Source organism: Narcine bancroftii, chromosome 1, assembly GCF_036971445.1.
Source record: "Narcine bancroftii isolate sNarBan1 chromosome 1, sNarBan1.hap1, whole genome shotgun sequence".
Taxonomy (NCBI): domain Eukaryota; kingdom Metazoa; phylum Chordata; class Chondrichthyes; order Torpediniformes; family Narcinidae; genus Narcine; species Narcine bancroftii.
In genome coordinates this window covers 434,576,713-434,596,482 of record NC_091469.1, presented here as the reverse complement: position 1 = coordinate 434,596,482, position 19,770 = coordinate 434,576,713, and the positions used below count along the sequence as shown (strand labels likewise).

General features: G+C 41.6%; 1 protein-coding gene across 1 annotated transcript in view; it reads right to left on the bottom strand.

Annotated features, from left to right (window-relative positions):
• The window catches only part of gtpbp10 (GTP-binding protein 10 (putative)), a 51,160-nt gene extending 32,705 nt beyond the window's left edge, over positions 1 to 18,455 (bottom strand). Inside the window, exons 1-4 of the mRNA XM_069916652.1 lie at positions 18,209 to 18,455; positions 11,809 to 12,002; positions 6,550 to 6,641; positions 643 to 787 (exon numbers count right to left, since the gene is read on the bottom strand). Of these exons, the coding sequence (XP_069772753.1) occupies positions 643 to 787; positions 6,550 to 6,641; positions 11,809 to 12,002; positions 18,209 to 18,334 (557 nt within the window). The 5' untranslated portion in view covers positions 18,335 to 18,455. The remainder of the gene's footprint in view (positions 1 to 642; positions 788 to 6,549; positions 6,642 to 11,808; positions 12,003 to 18,208) is intronic.
• Positions 18,456 to 19,770: the final 1,315 nt, after the last annotated feature.

Sequence of the window (19,770 nt, the reverse complement as noted above, 5' to 3'; positions counted from 1 at the left end):
AAAACTGCCGAGAGGATCCCTTTCCTCTACAGACAACACTAACTGGAAGCGCCCTCTATCAAGAATTTATAAAAGATCTTTTCCAGATAGTGCACTGTATTTTCAACCCACTATCATCAACAAGGTGGTAGAAGAACATCAAAAATCAGAACTGCCAGGCTGGGGAATAGCTTCTTCCCACATCCTGTAATTGCTTAAAATAATCCCAAATATTAATACTTTTATTTTGATTTATTCACGAGATCTTTATGTTCTGTGTATTATAGGTTTTTGTGCATGCACCATGGTCTGGAGGGATGCTGCTTCGTCAGGTTTATGTACAAGTTGATAATAAACTCAAGCTTGAACTTAATAAACTTGAACTAATAATCCCATTAAGTAACATTTTCTGTGTCCTATTTATTACTAACACTGTGTGATGCAATTTTTTTCTATGGATAGCTTAACTTAAACACACACCAGCCTTTTAATTATTTCAGTGATTACAAAGGACAGATTATGAAGTGGAAGATCAAGATGAACACCAAAATTAGAATAACTAGTATCCCATTCAAGGAATTCATGGAAGCTTTTATTTGCTATTAAGATCATTGTTTCCTTAGTTACAGTGAATATATTGGCAAAAAAAAAATTTCAACTTACCCAACCAATCCTACATCAGCTACCAGCTTCAGATCCAATCTTATGATTCCAGCTTGGCCCTTAGAAGGCAGAAAATTAGTCTTAAATGACCCTCCACGACCACCCTGGGCTACAAGTAACTTATCCCCTTTTTGGTTTAGATCACCTAGAGAAGAAAAATAACTTCAGGTTTTTAAAATAGCAATTGTAACTATTGAAAAAAAAAATGCTCACTGATCTCACAACCACAATCAAACTATGGAGGTAATTGGTGGAACATCCATCTCCTATGAACAAATAAAATTAAACTGCATGAATAAACATTAATAGCAACCAAATTTTTTAGGACAAGGTAAAAGGCGCTTTCCCTCAAAATTCTACAGGCAAGGCGGCTATATCCATACTCCAGTACTGACTCCAGAAAGACTGATCAGAAACAATGTTCCCTGCCTACCTTCTTTGCAAGATATACACCATGATGGAAAACGTAAAAAAAATTAAATGAAATTAAAAAAAGATTGTAACTTAAAGGTAAGAAAATGAATCTTAAAGAGAAGCAATAAAGATTCCCTCTTGACTTAATAAATAAAATAAACAAAAGTATACAGATCAAAGGTGTTTTTTAATTAAATCCATGATTGTGGGAATATTTTAATTAATTCATTTTTTCAAGATTTGAGCATTATGAGCAGGCCAACTATTTATTCACAACTGTCCTTAAAATAGCAGCAAACTTCTTGAATTTTTGCAAACGTTAGATGAAATTCCCACGGGGATGTTCAAGATGAAATTACATGCAAGACCAAGTGATGATGAATGATTTCCAATAAATTTTCAAGCCAGGTCAATGTGCATTCTGGAAAGGAAAATGCAAGTGATCTATGCTCATGTGCACAAAGTCCTCTTCTTTTGTAGTGATAATTGAATTTGGCAGGGAAGGTCAGGTAGTCTAAACAAGTAAATGCAGTATGCTTTGCAGATGATGCACACTAGCCACTGTGTGCCAGTAAAGGAAGTCAAGCTGCAGCTCTATAATACTTGGGCTAGGCTACATATGGAGTATAGAGTACAGTTCTGGTCACTGTATTACAGGAAAGATGTGGAGGCTTTGGAGAGGGTGCAAAAGAGGATCACCTGCATGTTGTCTGCAACAGACGGTATAAGCTCCAAGCAGAGGTCAGACAAACTTGGATTGTTTTCTCTGGAGCATTGAAGCCTGACTAAATTATATAAAATTATGAGAGACAAAGTCAGAGTCTTGGAGGAAACCAGAACTCCTGGGGAAATCCCACAGAGATACGGGGAAAACATACAAAGTCCTTACAGACAGCACCGGATTTGAAACTGGGTCGCTAGCGCTAACCACTACACTAACCATACTGCCCAATAAAAGAGGGTATGAAGTTAGAGGGGGAAGAGATTTGTGAGGCTTTTCTTTAAAAAAGAAATGGTATATGCTGCCAGGGGAGGTGAAAGCTGATATAGTAGCAACATTTAAGAAGCATGCAACCTGGCACATGATTTGTCAGGGAACAGAAGGATATAGACTGTGTGCTGGCAGATTGGATTCATTTAGATTGGCATCATGGTTGGCACCAACATCATAGGCCAAAGGGCCTCTTCCTGTTCTGAAATGTTCAATGTTCATTTTCCCATTTAGTTTCATGTCATCAGCAAACTTGGAATAGATCAAACTTGGAAATGTTATCAACAAACTATTAATTGAGCATAGTTGGGGAAAAAACATCAATTCTTTATGCTTACACTTTGCTATCTACAAGATAACCAATTCTCAAATGACTCTAGTATATTATCCCCAATGTTATGTGTTCTAAATTTGATCATCTGTGGGACCTCACTGAAAGCTTCCCAAAAATCCAAATGTACTACATCCACTGATTCCTCCTCATCTGCACAACTAGAAACATCCTCAAGAACTCCTGTAAAAACATATTTTCCCTTTTATAAATAGATATTGACTCTGCATAATCATATTATTTCCTATCTTGCTATTACATCCTTCATTACAACTTCCAGCATTTTCTAACTGTTAACAACAAACGATTAGAAGATGATAAAACAAAGCATCCACAATCTCTAGAGAAAGTAAAACATGAAATTCTATAGACGCTGTAATTGTATTAAAAACATTAAAAATGTTGGAGGAACTCAACAAGTCTGGCAGTGGTCATAGGAGATAAAGATCTCTAACCAACATTTCAGGCCTGAGCAGTTCAGGGCTATGTATTGGGGTGAGTCCACTTCCTTTTGCTCCCAACCAGACCATGAAACAGTTGGTCAGCACACTTCCCATTACACATCTGTAGAAGTTTACCAAGGTTTACAGTAACATACCAAACCTCCGCAAAGTGCTGAGATTGTGGAGGCACTGATGTGCTTTCTTCACAATGGCATTAGTATGATTAGTCCAGGAAAGACCCTCCAAGACAGTGACTACCAATAACTTAAATTTGCTCACCCTCTCGTTCTCTCATCCCTCAATGATCAATGGATTGTACATCTCTTGTTTTCCCTTTCTTTAGTCTACAATCAGCTTCTTGGTCTTGGAAACATTGAGTACGAGGTTGTTGTTGGAACACCATTCAGTCATATAACATATCTTCTTTCTTTCTTTGGCTTGGCTTCGCGGACGAAGATTTATGGAGGGGGTAAAAAAGTCCACGTCAGCTGCAGGCTCGTTTGTGGCTGACCAGTCCGATGCGGGACAGGCAGACACGATTGCAGCGGTTGCAAGGGAAAATTGGTTGGTTGGGGTTGGGTGTTGGGTTTTTCCTCCTTTGCCTTTTGTCAGTGAGGTGGGCTCTGCGGTCTTCTTCAAAGGAGGCTGCTGCCCGCCAAACTGTGAGGCGCCAAGATGCACGGTTTGAGGCGTTATCAGCCCACTGGCGGTGGTCAATGTGGCAGGCACCAAGAGATTTCTTTAGGCAGGCCTTGTACCTTTTCTTTGGTGCACCTCTGTCACGGTGGCCAGTGGAGAGCTCGCCATATAATACGATCTTGGGAAGGCGATGGTCCTCCATTCTGGAGACGTGACCCATCCAGCGCAGCTGGATCTTCAGCAGCGTGGACTCGATGCTGTCGACCTCTGCCATCTCGAGTACCTCGACGTTAGGGGTGTGAGCGCTCCAATGGATGTTGAGGATGGAGCGGAGACAACGCTGGTGGAAGCGTTCTAGGAGCCATAGGTGGTGCCGGTAGAGGACCCATGATTCGGAGCCGAACAGGAGTGTGGTTATATAACATATAACCATATAACAATTACAGTACGGAAACAGGCCATGTCGGCCCTTCTAGTCCGCACCAATTTAAGTGAACTCCACAAATCCCACAAAATGTGGGAATAAGCTATTTCCCAGCCTGGCTCTCGTGATTTTGATGCTCCTACCTGATGGTAGCAGGTTGAAGATGATGTGTAATGGATGTTGGGGGTCTTCAATAATTCTTTAAAGTTGATTTAAAATTGCAGTGACCTCCTGTTGAAGAGTTCAGGGCCGAAATATTGATTGTATTTTACTTCACTTTGGCTATTTTCAATCTCTCTCCTATATGCTAATTTATTGCCCTTTTTATTTATAATATATCTATAGTCTGCTGGGATGATTTCATTAGCAAATTTGTAAATGGTGGTGTTCTTCCAAGCCACATAGTCATCAGTGTAGAGCGAGTAGAGCTGGGGCTAAGTTTACAACCCTGTGATGCTCTGGCACTGATGGAGATTATTCAGATGTTCTTTCCAAACTGCACTGATTGGGTTTGGACATGAGGAAATCTAGGATTCAACTGCACAGTGGGGTATTGATGTTTGCTGATTAGTTTTAAAGGGATGATGGTGTTGAATGCCGAACTGTAGTCAATAAAGAGCAGCCTGATGAATGCATCTTTGCAGTCCATCTCATGTCATTGCCTAAATTTCTTCACCCATGATTGTCATTTCACTATTTAACTGTCTACTCCTTAAAGTATGCAGCTCCCTCCCAAAATGTCTCTGCTCCTCCACCTTCTATTGCACATGAAGAAATTCTAAAGCCAGGAAAAAAAAGTGTGCTGGCAAAGTTAATAATGGTAAAATGCAAGATAGTTTTAGTGAAAGAAAATATAGAGAACCCATTTACTAAATAAAGCACATATTCCAGAAAGTAAATTGCAGAAAAACTCTGATAATACAGCATCTGATTGTTCAGAAATCCTGATGGCTCTGCATCTGGCCCTATCTTCAGCCTGGAATGTGAACCACAAGTTCAGAGTGCAAATGGAGTGTGTTCAGACCCAGGATCCAGAATGTGGCTCAGGCTGATGTCTGTAAAGGGATTAGGCTAGGTGTCCAGCAAGAACTGAATAGAGGTCAAGATGAGGTGGTCAGAAAAGTTAGATATGCAGCCAGAATATCTGCACATTGTGACTTTCCCTCTACCTCCATCAACTCAGCCCTCACTCACATATCTTCCATTACCTGCAGATCTGTCCTGGCCCCCTCCACCCCCTCACGCATCAAGGACTGGATTCCCCTTGTCCTCATCAACCACCCCACCAGCCTCCACATCCAACATATCCTCCTCCTCCATTTCCACCACCAGACTTGTATTCCCTCTCCACGCTGCAGGGACCATTCCCTCTGTGACTCCCTTATCCACTCCTCTCTCCCCACTAATCATACCCTTGGCCCATACCTCTGTGACTGCAGGAGATCCTCCACTTGTGCCCCTACCTCCTCCCTCACCACTATTTGGAGCCCCAAACAGTCCTTCACAGTGAAGTAGCACTTCATTTGTGAATCTTCAGGGGTCATCTACTGCATCTGGTGCTCCCGTTTGTTGTCTCTACATCGGAGACTAGGCAGACTGGGAGATCGCTTTGTTGAGCACCTGAGCTCTGGCACAAGAGCGTGGATCTCTGTGTCCACCCATTTCATTTTCCCATCCCATTCTCTTGCTAACATGTCTGTTCATGATCTCACACACTGCCAGACACAGACCACCCACAAATTGGAGGAATAACACCTCATCTTCTGTCTGGGCACCCTCTAACCATATGGCATTAAAATTGACTTCTCGGGTTTCTGTTAAACTATCCATCCCCCCCCCCACCTTTTTCCCCAATCGCCTTTCCCCCCAGCTTTGTCTTTCTCACTCTCTCTTCCCTTTTCCTTCTGTCTCCTTTCACAGAGTCAGAATCAATTCTCACTTTTCTTCTTATTATATCAAATTAACACCTTTTGGTCTGCACTCCTCCCCTCCCATTCTTCCCCCTTTCTCTCTCCAGTCATTATTCAGATGCCTTCCTGTTTTTCTCTTATACCTTAAAGAAGGGTTCAGGCCTAAAACATAGGTAATACATCTTTACCTCCTATGGATGCTGCCAGACTTGCTGAATTCCTCTAGTATTTCTGTGTTTTTACTACAATCACAGCACTTGCAGAATTTCATGTTTCTCTCCTGTCTGTATATTTCCCACACCATTTAAACCATCCAGGCTCACTGAAAATAAAAAAAGTGAAAAGTGTATCTGGAGTTCCATAATCCAAAAGTTTGCTTATTTAACACAACCAAAGTCTCGTAGGTACTGGGCTTACTGGAGTTTTGCTCTACTAACTTGCCATTTTACCAATTGGATAACATATGTTACCTAGTAAATTCTTTTATTGATTGACCACAAGCATGAGCTGCCTCATTTTAAGTGAAGTCCTTCTTCAGTTACAGGATGTGAAATTCGTGCGTTATACTTTGGGGTTAAAAAAAACATGAATTTACTTGCAATTCAAGTCAAGCCATTCAATATGGTAATTATAGTAGCAGAGTTCAGATGAAAATGCGTGGTGAGAATTTGTAAAGGCTAATTTAACATTCTAATAAGCAATTGGACAACTTAGAAAACATAAGCTTTAATCGATGTTAACAAAGAATATCTTACCTATTATTTTCCCATTATCACCAGTGATTGAAATTCCAATTGGGGCATAAATTGCACAGTCTTTTCCCTTTGCACCTTTTAGCGATTGAACGCTGAAGATGAGGAAGACATAGTTAGATAATTCATAACCCCCTTTATGAATACTCACTTTATGCAAATTTCCTTTTACAAAGAAACTTTGTTCGCTGACCAAAAGAAATTTGAATGGGTTTTCGCTTTACACAATTTGGCTTATAAAATGTTTCATAGGAATGCTCTACTTTCGTAAAGCGGGGTAGACCTGTATTCAACCCTTCAAAATTGGCAATCTTTGCACTTCTCAGTATTCTTAACTACACCCCTGCATTAGAAGATAAAGGAAGTATGGCATATCACCCATGTCCTTCAACATATAACATACTTGCTGGTTGCATAATAGCATGGTACAGGGGCCGCTTTGCTAAGTATCAGAAAAAGTTGCAGAAGGTGATGAATACAACTCAGAACATCATGCAAACTTCCCTCCTCTCCATGGACTACTTCTACATCATCCACTGCTGAGGAAAGACGACCAACATACAGAAGTAAAAACACCAAAATGCTGGAGGAACTCAGCTGGTTCATTCAGCAACTATAGAAGACAAATATATATTGCTGTCATTTCAGACTTGAGCTCTTCAAGGAAAAAAAATCGGAAAAGTCAGAAGCAGGATATATTAGGAAGTCTCAGAATTCATTGGGGGAGGAATACAAACAACAAAAGGTGTTAATTGGATGTAATAAGGGTCTAGGTGGAATTTATCATGTCTGTGCAAAAGGAGACAAGGGGTCTGTGCAATGGAGAGATGGGGGGGGGGAAATTTAATGAAAGCCAGAGAAGTTGCTATTAATGCCATCAGTTGTAGGTGTTCCTGCAATTTACAGGTGGTCTCGGTCTGGCAGTATATGAGACCATGGACATGGAGAATTGAAATGGGTGGCCACTGGAAGATTTATGCTATTGCGATGGATAGAGCCAAGGTGCTCAACAAAGCAATCTCCCAGTCTGTGTCCAGTCTCTCCAATGTAGAGGAGGCCACAGCAGGAGCACCAGATGCAGTAGATGACCCCTGCAGATTCATGTGAAACACTGCTTCACTTGGAAGGAGGGAGGAGGTGTGGCACAATTAGAGTATCTCCTGTGGTCACAGGGTTAGGTCCCAAGGGAATGATTGGTGGGGAGGAAGGAGTGGAGCAGTCCCTGCCAGAGGCAGAGAGGGGAATATGTATCTAGTGGTGGGATCATGTATTAGGTGCAGAAATGGCAGAGGAGGATGTGTTGGATGAGGATGCTGGTTGGGAAATAGGTGAAGACGAGGAATCCAGTCATTGTTGCACGTGACTTTCTGATACATCTTTTCTGATTTTTCCTTGAAGAAGCGCAGATGTGCAGGTAAAGGACGATAGGCAGATGAGTACTAAGTTGATGGTGGTAGAGGGAAAGCCATGTTGTTTGAAGAAGGACATCTCTGATGATCTGGCTTGGAAGTCTTCATTCTGGGTGCAGATGTGATGGAGACAGAGAAATTGAGAGAATGGAATGGAATGGAATCCTTACAGGGGACAGGGTGGGAAGAGGTAGCTGTGGGAGTTGATGAGTTGGTCTGGCTTTTGTTAAATCCCCCACTCCCTTGCTTTCCCTGTCCACCTAGACCCATATCACATCCAATTAACACCTTTTGTTGGTTTGGATTCCTCCCCCATTGTTTGAATTCTGAGACGTTCCGATACATCTTTTCTGATTTTTCCTTGAAGAAGCGCTCAGGCCTGAAACACTGGCAATATATATTTGTCTCCTATTGATGCTGAATAAACCAGCCAAGTTCCTCGAGCATTTTGGTGTTTTTACTACAATCATAGCATCTTCAGCCTATCGTGTTTCTCTCAACATACAGAAGTACCTATCATACTCTGAACAAACACTCTTCTCCCTCCTTCCATTAGGGATGGTTCAAAAGTGTTGAATTGAACGCCAACAGGGTTAAAGACAGTTTCTTCCTTGCAGCCATCAGGGTCCTTAATGAACCCCACAACAGTGATCTTATGCTACCTTTGCTTGCTAATAATTAATCTTGTTTTTCATTGTTAGTCTACACTCTGATTGAGCTCTTGCTCTTTTACTTGATAAGGTTGTTTGAGAGTTAGAGTTGATTAGTTTGACTGCCCGTAAAATAACCCTTCTCAATGTACCAGACATAATGTGAAAAATAAACAAAAGTTATAAGCTTACTAATGAAGAAACCCATTTACAGACATTTTTGTACTCATATATCCCTTTATTTAATGCATTTTGGACAGGCTATAATATTTATGATCTTTTGTGGAACTTTTTATTTATGAAAACACAAAATGACTAACAAATTTTCCCTCTCATCTTGCTCATTACTTGTTTTAATTATTGTCTCATCACAGCAACCAAGTAATTTAAATCAAGTACATTCTGCAAAATAATCTTGGAGTTAATTAGGAATGGAGAAAGTCACATTCTCATTCTGTAAACAAACAACAATACTTTGTTTCAAGGAATTGATGCAATTGAATGTCAATCATGCATTGTCAAAGAAATGAAGGATTATATGCATTTTTTAACCCAAATATATCCATTGTAACTTAATGACCAGTTAAAGGATTTTCTTTTAGTCTTGCATGTGTATCCTTTACCTGAAATTCCTTTGGCTCAGTTCCATTGTTTTTAAACACAAAGAAACAAATGTAGACTAAACAAATGGAACATTTGTTAAATATTGTCAAATCTTTATCTTTATTCACATTGCCATTGTCAGAAACTGGCCTGACAGCCAAAATTGTCAACGCTGACCATTATGCCTTCCTGCACTCAAGCCATTTGCCACCAGAAGGCCCATATGCCTCAATTCATTTCCTACCCAACTGCATGTCCAAATACCTTTTAAACAATAACGGTATCTGCCTCTATCACTTTCTCTGGCAGCTCACCCTACCCCACCATCGACTGATCCAAATCCCTCTGTATCCTTTCATAATGTTCTTCACTATCAAGTGCTCTATTAATTTTTACATCATTAAACCTGAAGGCCAACACACTATAAGACAGGATTAGAAATAGGTTATTCAGCCCATCAAGTTTGCCCCACCATTAGCAAACTTACTAATCAATCCACCAAAATTATCAAAGTGATTTATCAATCAATAATAGTTCCCACATTGATCCCCATGATACACCAATGGTTACAGACTTCCAGTCAGACAAATACCCTCTGACAACTACCCACTGCTTCCTTATACTAAGCCAATTATGGAGAATAGAGCCTCTGTTTCAAAAATCTGAATAAAATGGCATGCCTAAGGCCATGGGGATCATTTCAATTAGAAATTTGCGGCTCGGGATTCACTTATCCATGAATTTGGAGGATTTTTCAGAGATGTCTTTTGTTGGCATTTTTCCAGTGTCTTGAGGTGTTTCCAATTGGTATCCAGTTTCAGAAGAATACAGATATGACAAAAGCAAGAATTTTTATTCATATACAGTACAATAAAAATAATCTTGCTTTCACATAGGATCATAATGATTGTAAAATGTTCCAATTCTCTCATTTAAGTATGTTAAACAAAATTTGATGCTAAACTTGAATCCAGCTCCAGCTCCAACAGAGACACCAAGTTTGCAGAAGTCACCACGTTGTTGGGCTCATCAGCAACAAGAAGTCAAAATACAAAGAGGTGGAAAATCTAGAGTCAACAATGAGAGTCTCAACATGGACAAAGCAAAGGAGATGATTGTGGACATCAGGAGGATCAGGGACAAACACCTTCTACTATTCATTAATAGCTCAGTAGTGGAGAGAAAAACATTCATCGAAGTCCACTTAAGAAATTTATGATAGCCCTAGCTGTAGCAAAAAAATGTTTTATGTCAACCTGGAAATTAGAAGATAGCCTGAGAATACAGCAATGGTACATAGAAATGGATAAATGTATTCCATTGGAAAAAATAACATATAACTTAAGAAATAACATCACAGTATTCGAACAAATTTGGGAACCGTACATGGAACACAACAAAGAAGTCCTACCGCGAACCTCCACCGCCTAAAATGACAGAAGAAGTCGAAATGAACTGACCCAGTATGTAAAAGTAGATGACACAAATTTCTTGTTTATTTTCATTGTGTGATGACATTATTTAATGGGTTTAATGTATCAAATATGTTGAATGTTGAGTGAGTGAGGGGGAGGGGGTTAAGGAGGGAGGGAAGGGAGGGGGAAAAAGGGGAGAAAATGACATTGTGTATATTCAAGAGGGAAATGTTTGTGTGCATTTTGGTCAGTATAGTTCATAGTGTGAAAAATAAAAAAAAAAATTTAAAAAGTCGACTTAAGAAATGATCTATCCTGGACACATACATCTCTTCATTCGTCAAGAAGGCACAACAGCGACTGCATTTCCTTAGAAGGATGAGGCAGGCAAGGCTACCAGCCACCATTCTGTCAACTTTCTACAGGAGCTCAAGGCAGATCATCTTAGCCGGCTGCATCACAGTGTGGTACAGTTGCTGTAGAGCATCAGATCGAAGGTCAATCCGCAGTACCATAAAAGTGGCAGAGAACATCATTGGGGTCACCGTGTCTTCCCACCATCAATGTAATTTACAGGGATCATTGTTTAAAGAGGGCTTGCAAAATCAGGGAGTCCCCTACCACCCCACATTCAGCATTCTCCAGCTACTCCCGTCGGGAAAAAGATACAGAGAAGTACTGCGAAAACAACTCCACTCTTTATAAAGAATATTTATTTTCATATATAATTTTTCTCTGCATATGCCCAGTAGGTGTGCATATGTATCATTTGTCTGTATGTGTACAGTGTCTGTATCCATGGTTTGCACTGAAGAAGAATATTTTGTCAAGTTGTATGGAACAATCAGATGACAAATAAACTTGAACTTGAAAAGGAGATATGAAAGCAAGTAAATTCCCTCCCCAAACTACTTCTCTTCCTAAATACTTGCATCCTTATCCATGCTTTTGATCATCTGCCCTGATATCCTCTTGAGGCTCAGCTAAATTTTTTAGCACTTAAAAATTATTTCACCCAGAACTGTAAAGGTATTGAACACATTTCCAATATGTTGCTCATTATCTTTATATTTTAAATGTATGATTTGAACAGTGGATTAACAATGAGTAAAATAACTTTTCATCTAAAATAAAACAACTGATTAACATTTTGTTATAAAATATAACAGCTGTATTATGTCATACCTGCTGTTAGCCCCAACGCCAGCTACAAAACGTTTATTCGGATATTTATCTTTGATCATCTTCAAGGTTACTCCTTTTTCAGAAATAACCAAGACGTTCCCACCATCCCCACCTTCACCTCCAAGTCGGCGAAAGCCCATTCCACCACTTCCCCCACGGACATACAGTCTAAGATTGTCAATGAAATTGCCATACTGCAAAAAGAAAAGGTAATTGGAAAGATATTTGAAAAGGCTGCTAAACAAACAGATATTTCTAAACCTTTATATTATTATTTATTACCAATGAACATGATAAAAGCTACATGATAGAATTTGCATATTGGATCATATTATATTTACATACACCAAAATTGTCACTTGTCAGTTTGTTCAATTGACAAAATAAAAAGAACAGCTATTGTAAAAAGTAAGTACATATTGTGCAATGACATTGCTTTATCTAAAAGCTATAAAGAGAGGTGAGCTGTGTGACAAATTAGAGGGTGCAAGGGTGGGGGGAGGGGTGGAAAGGAGGCAAAGCAAGATGTAAATGAAATGGCCAATCTAATAGTGTTGGATCCATGTATAATAAACTATTCTGAACTTTCCTAAAAGGCATTACCCAGTTAATGCAATGACTTTTTTTTTTAATTGGAGCAAAAATCTGCCAGATTAGTCAGTGTCTTTTGCATCACTGGAATGAAAGAGTGATAGGCCCCTTGGATGAAGGATAATCATAAATCATTACCCACTCTGCACCAGTCCTTCACTCAATTCCTTATAATTATTCTCCAATGTGTTCAATTCTCGACAAGATGAATAGGGAAAGGAGTCTTACTCTATTGGGCATATCAAGAACTCAGAATCACTGTTTAAAAATAACATACAAATGAAAGATGAAGCAAATAATTGTTCCTCATTGTACCTCTTCTTCAAAGGGTGAGAGAAGCAAAGTCCTTGAAGGTTTACACAGTGGGAGCAAACATTTCTTGATAATCAAGGGAATGAAAGGTCACCTCAGGTATTTGAGATGTTCAGAGTTTATTGTCGTATAGGAGCTTCAAAATTCTTAAATTTATTTACAACATAATAAAAGCCCAATTCCAGCCACTGAAACCTATGCCACCCAGTTAACCAAACAAGCCCATGTTTTTTTTTCCTTGCAGTCACACAGGTACATAAACTCAACTACATAGTACAAATTAAATTACCATAATATACCAAGGTAGAGAAAGAAATAATAAATATAAAAGGACAGGAAAATAAATAGACACCATTGCAGTTAGAACGGGGCGGTAAATACATAAAGCTTACTTACTGGTCAGGGACCTAGATGGGCAATGAGGAGGTCGAAGAGGAAGTGTGTTGGCTGAGCGATGGGGCAGTAAGCTTACTAACTGGTCAGGGGCCTAGTCAGGCGACGAGGAGGTGCGTTGGCTTAGTGATGGGGTGGTAAGCACATAAAGCTTACTTACTGGTCAGGGACCTAGTTGGGCAATGAGGTGCATTAGCTGAGTGATGGGGAGGCAAGTACATAAAGCTTACTTACCGGTCAGGGGCCTAGTCAAGCGACAAGGAGGTGTGTTGGCTGAGCAATGGGGAGGTAAGTACATAAAGCTTACTTACCAGTCAGGGGCCTAGTCAGGCGACGAGGAGGTGCATTGGCTGAGCGACGGGGAGGTAAGTACATAAAGCTTACTAACTGGTCAGGTTTAATTGGTAAGGGACCAATAAAAGTAGGGGAGAGACAAGGAGCAGCCCAGCGAAGGAATGGAACTTGGGACTTCCAGGCTTTGGCTCAACAGGCCTCGGCGAAAGCAGGCGAGGAGATAAGCCTCATTATTTGCCTTTCTCAATAAGTTTCATAAAGAATTCAGTCATGCCTATGGGGTTCGTGCTCTGTTCTGTATGCCAGATGTGGAAACAATGGCCACATCTGTGCCAGGTGCACGGATGCAGTTACTTAAAGACTGAGTGGGGAACTGGAACTGCAGCTTGATATCCTGTGGCTTGTTATGGAGAGTGAGGAGGTGGTTAATAGGACCGTCACCCTCTCCAACGGTCACACCTGCACTGGGTGCACCAGGATGCAGCTCCTTAAGGACCAAATTAGGGAGATGGAGTTGCAGCTTGAAGACCTGCAGCTCATTAGGGAGATTGAAAAGGTCATTGCTAGGATGTACAGGGAGGTAGTTACCCCTAGAGGAGTCGGGTAAGTGGGCAACTTTCAGGGGAGGGAAGAAAAACACCAGGATAGTGGAGAGCACCTCTATGGCTACTCCTCTCAGCAACAGGTATATTGTATTGTATTGGATGCTGTTGAGGTGGATGACCTGACAGAGGATGGCCACAGTGACCAGGTCACTGCCACTGTGGTGCAGAAGGGAAGGAAGAGGAATGCAGTGGTCATAGGGGACTCCATTGTCAGGGGTACAGACAAGAGATTCTGTAGCCTGATAGATATACCCACAGCGTGTGTTGCCTCCCAGCCAGGGTGAGAGATATCTCAAATTGGGTTCAGAGTATTCTGAGAGGAGAGGGCAAGCAGCCTGATGTCTTGGTACTTGTGAGTACCAATGACATAGTTTAAAAAAAATGGAGGAGGTCCTGAAGAGGGATTACATAGAGTTAGGGTGGAAGCTAAGAGACAGAATTTCCAGGGTAGTGATCTCTGGATTGCTACCTCTGCCAAGTGCAAGTGGGGGAAAAAATGGAAGGATCAGACAGATGAATGTGTGACTGAGGGGTTGGTGCAGAAGGCAGGGTGTCAGATTGTTAGATCATTGAGATCTGTTCTCAGGGAGGCATGACCACAAGAAGCATGGGTTACACCTGAACCCATAAGGGTCTAATATCCTGGCGATCAGGTTTAATAGAGCTGTTGGGTATGATTTAAACTAATTTGGCAGGGGGGTGGGAAACTGAGTAATAGGGCAATGGATAAGAAAGAGAAAATAGGAGAAGTTCAGTTAAGCAATGAAATTAAAAGGGCAGAAGGAACAGAAAGGGATCAGAGAGTATGGCCAAGTGCATCAGGTAACGAGGTGATGGGTGTAGGGAGTAACAGATTAAGGTATTATACATAAATACACAGAGTATAAGAAAAAAAATGGATGAGCTTGAGCTGCATATTGGAGGGTATGTTATAGGAATAACAGAGACATGGCTGCAGGAGGGCCAGGACTGGGAAATTAATATTCCAGAGTACAAGTCCTATCGAAAGGACAGACGAGGTAGGTGGGGGGGTTGGCTCTGTTGGTGAAGAATGATTTTTAGTCCATTGAAAGGAGCAACATAAAAGCAGGTGGAGTAGAGTCTGTTTGGATAGAGTTAAGAAATTGGAAGGGCCAGAGGACAATAATGGGAGTCATATACAGGTCCCCAAACAGTCGCTTGGATATAGGAGGCAGAATAAATCAGGAGTTAAGATTGGCATGTCAGAATGGTAATGATACAGTTGTTATGGGGATTTCAACGTGCAGGTAGACTGGGAAAATCTAGTTGGTGCAGAACTGCAAGAAAGTGAGTTTATAGAATGTCTCCGGGATACATTCTCAGAGCAGCTCGTGATGGACCGCACCAGGGGAAGACAATTCTGGATTTGGTGTTGTGTAATGATGCAGATTTGATAAGGAACCTTGAAGTAAGGGACCCATTAGGTAATAGTGACCATAATATAGTAAGTTTTAATTTGCAATTTGAAAGGGAAAAGGAAAGAAAGTCGGAAGTATCAGTATTACAGTTGAATAAAGGGGATTATGCAGCCATGAGGGAGGAGTTCACCAAAATACAATGGGAGGATACCCTGGCTAAGAGAACAGTGGAACAAAAATGGTAGGTATTTCTAGGCATTTTTCAGAAGGTACAGGACCAGTTCATTCTAAAAAGGAAGAAAGGTTCTAAGGTGAGCAAAGGCTGACAAAGTAAGTTAAGAACAGTATCAAGACCAAGGAGAGGAAGTATAATATAGCAAAGAGGAACGGGAAACTAGAGGATTGAGAAACCTTCAAAGACCAACAGAAGATAACTAAGAAAGCTATTTGGGAGGGAAAAATGAGGTACAAGGGTAAATTACCCAATAATAGTAAAAGCTTCTTTAGTATGTAAAGGGGGAAAAAAATTAGTTAGGATGAAAATTGGGCCCTTAAAACAGAAACGGGTGAAATTATTACAGGAAGCAAGGAAATGGCTGACAAGTTTAACATTTACTTTGGATGTCTTCACCAGGGAAGATACAGGTAAAGGTCAGATAGGGGGTAGAAGTTCTGCAGTATCGGAAGGAATTGATGGAAATTCCAATGATAATGGAGGAATTGATGGAAATCCAGATTTGGAACAATGTGGTCTTGAGTAAATTGAAAGGACTGAAGGCTGACAAGTCCCCAGGGCCTGATGGACTGCAGCCCAGGGGGCTTAGAGAAGTTACTCCTGAAGTTGTGGACGCATTGGCCGACATTTTCCAATGTTCTATAGATTCAGGAGAGGTGCCTGTGGATTGGAGGGTGGCTAATGTTGTGCTGCTTTTTAAGAAGGGAGAGAGAGAGAGAAAATAGGCAATTACAGAGCAGTTAGCCCAACGCCAGTAGTGGGGAAGATATTAGAATCTATTATAAAATAAAAAAAATAACAGAACATTTAGACAGAAATAATAGTATCATTACAAGTCAGCATAGATTTCTGAAGGGAAAATCATGCTTGACTAATCTTCTGAAATTTTTCGAGGATGTGACGAGGAGGATGGACATGGGAGAGCCAGCTGATGTGGTACACTTGAACTTTCAGAAGGCTTTTGATAAAGTCCCGCATAGGAGATTAGTCGGCAAAATCAGAGAGCATGGTATTGGGGGTAGAGTGCTGACATGGATAGAAAATTGGTTGACAGACAGGAAACAAAGAGTAGGGATTAACGGGTCACTTTTGGGATGGCAGGATGTGACAAGTGGGGTCCCACAGGGCTTGGTGCTGGGTCCTCAGTTGTTTATCATATATATTAATGATTTAGATAAGAAGATTATAAATAACATTAATACATTTGCATGACATGAAGCTGGGTGGCAGCGTAAGGAGGATGTCAGGAAAATGCAGGGGGGCTTGGACAGGATAGGTGAGTGGGCGGATGCATGAAAGATGCAGTTTAATGCGGATAAATGTGAGGTTATCCACTTTGGTGGCAGGAATAGGAATACAGATTATTATTTAAATGGAGTCAAGTTAGGGAGTGGGGAAGTGCAACATGATCTAGGTGTACTTGTACATCAGTTACTAAAAGCTAGCATGCAGATTCAACAACCTGTGAAAAAGACAAATGGTATGTTGGCCTTCATAAAGAGGGGAATAGAGTATTGGAGTAAAGATGTCCTTCTGCAGTTGTATAGGGCCCTGGTGAGACTACACCTGGAGTATTGTGTCCAGTTCTGGTCTCCTAATTTGAGGAAGGGCATTCTCGCTATTGAGCGAGTGCAGCGTAGATTGACAAGGTTGGTTCCCGGGATGGCGGGATTGACATATGCCAAAAGGTTGGATAAACTGGGGTTGTATATGCTAGAATTTAGAAGGATGAGGAGAGATATGATTGAGGTATATAAGATTATTAAGGGATTGGACATAATAGAAATTGATTACATGTTCCCGATGTTGGGGGAGACTAGGACTAGAGGCCATAGTTTAAGAATGTAAGGAAGGTCCTTTAGGACAGACATGATAATTTTTTTTAAAACCCAGAGTTGTTGGTCTGTGGAAATGCTTTGCCACAGAGGGTGGTAGAGGTGGGTTCTCTGGATGTTCAAGAGGGAGAGAGATAAGGTTCTTGTGGACAAGGGAATGAAGGGTTATGGGAAGAAGGCAGGGACAGGGTACTGATAGTGAAAGATCAGCTATGACTAAATGGATGGGCCGAATGGTCTACATCACTGTCTATAAAAAGCGAGGTTTCGAAAATGCAGACAGATCTTTGATGGATTTTTAATAAAAACGGTAATGAATTTAGTGTATGGCTACGAGGGTCGTGGCCTCCTGTACCCAATTCGCAGGTACAGACGGGTGACGATGACAGTGGCGAAACCAAATGGATCCCTATGATGGAGATATTTGTGTTAAGGTCCCGGCGCCCGCTGAATCCGAAGCCGGAGGTCTGACCCACTTTAGTCTGAGAAACATTGGGAAGCAACGCCAGTAACATGCGCGTATCCAGCTACCCCAAAAAAACCCAGAAAGATCCCTCCGGTCTGCTCTCCGCCTTCTCTGTCCTGGTCGCCCCCCCCCCCCCCCCCCTCATCGCCGCCAGTGGCTGCGGCTGCGGCCCCAAACCCCCCCCCCCCCCCTCCCCCTCCCCCTCATCGCCGCGGATGGCTCCGGCCCCAACCTCCACCATCCCCGCACCAACACCCAGATCGACCGACAACAGAATCAAACCAAAGCACCTTCCTCAGCAGCGCCGAGCCACACCGCACCATAGCAACACCAACCGGAAACCGCCCTTCATCGTGTTCCCCACCCCCGGTCCCAAACCCACGTCCATCCCATTGCGCCGAGGTGGAGTCACCCATTTAATAACGATCTATCCTGTCGAAGTTTCTAAAACTGTTGCACTGTTAATTTGTCCAATATGAGAGAATTTTTAAAGAAGCCGAGAAGTGTATGCAATTGTCGTTGACACGGTGGGTGTTTCGTCATTACGTTCCCCAGACAGCTGGGAACCTTCAATGAGTTCCAGTTGCCCTGAGGGACCGTGTCGCATTTGCCCACGTCCACGTTAAAGAGAAAGATTTCCGCGTCATCTTTTGCAGGAATATTTGAACTCTCGAGGCAAAGAGAAATAGCCCCACGCATGCGACGTGATGGTGGAATAACATTGCAGCACCAGGACTGCTGTCAGGCTCTTGAACTTCCCTGTACTGCCCAAAGTAATAAACTACTCCGAGGTCACCAAAAGAACTGTCTGCATTTTTGAAACGTCGCTTATTTCTTGCATTAACTACAACTGCAAACGCTTCCTCTCCTTTCATTTTTATGACCTCTTTTCCTCTCCTGGCACGTTGTGGTAATTGAATTTGAGTTGGTGCCTCTTAATACGTACTCATTTTTGGTGCATCTGCACATTGTACTGTGCATATTGTGAGAGATGGAAAAATTGATCTAAAATTCATCAGTTAATGGCTGTAACCAGTTCAAACAGGATGAGCTTGGGGATTAGGATGCAGGAAAGCAGAGTCAGCACGATTAACATAAGAATCTTCTTTGTGACAAGAGCCACCATAAGACTAAGAAAAGGAATGGTAAGGTACAATAGAATGTAGGAAGTTGAGGTAGTCTGGATCAGATAAAGGTCTCCTAGCCCTAGATAGAAGTACCAAGTCCTACATATCTAATTAGCTAACCTTACACAGATTTATACATATTAAATTAGCCAACCCTAGATATGATGAGTCAACTCTGCATACCAAGAGACTGTAGCCCCGAGAATCAGGAAGGTGTGAATAAGGACAATGACATGATTGGACACCCACAGGATACCCCCTGGTCCTCCAAGTGTAGCACATAGGCAGGAAGGATTGCCTATGCCAAACCCATCCAGGGGGCAGAAGAATGTAAGGGGGAGGGCACTCTGATACTGAAATTGACTGTATAAAAGTTGGGTGAGCCCCAGTATGTGTGTGTATTCCCAGGGTAAGGGGAAGCACCCAACTTTGCATTGTTGTAAAATAAATGTTCTTTGTACTCAATTTTTGTCTCGAGCAATTTCTTTAAAGGTACTTCAATTTCTAACAAATGGGGGCTCGTCCGGGATCACACTCCCTCCACTGACAGAGTACCCCGACGACGAGAGTAGGTGCACCCCAGCTGATTCAGCTGGACTCACGGACGACGGGTGGCTGGTCAGTGGAAGAAGCGAGTGATATCCGAGAAGAGGCATTGAGAACAAACGACGGGAGGAAGCGCACTAGAGCATTGCTACTGGAACTCGGTAAGAGGAATTTTATTT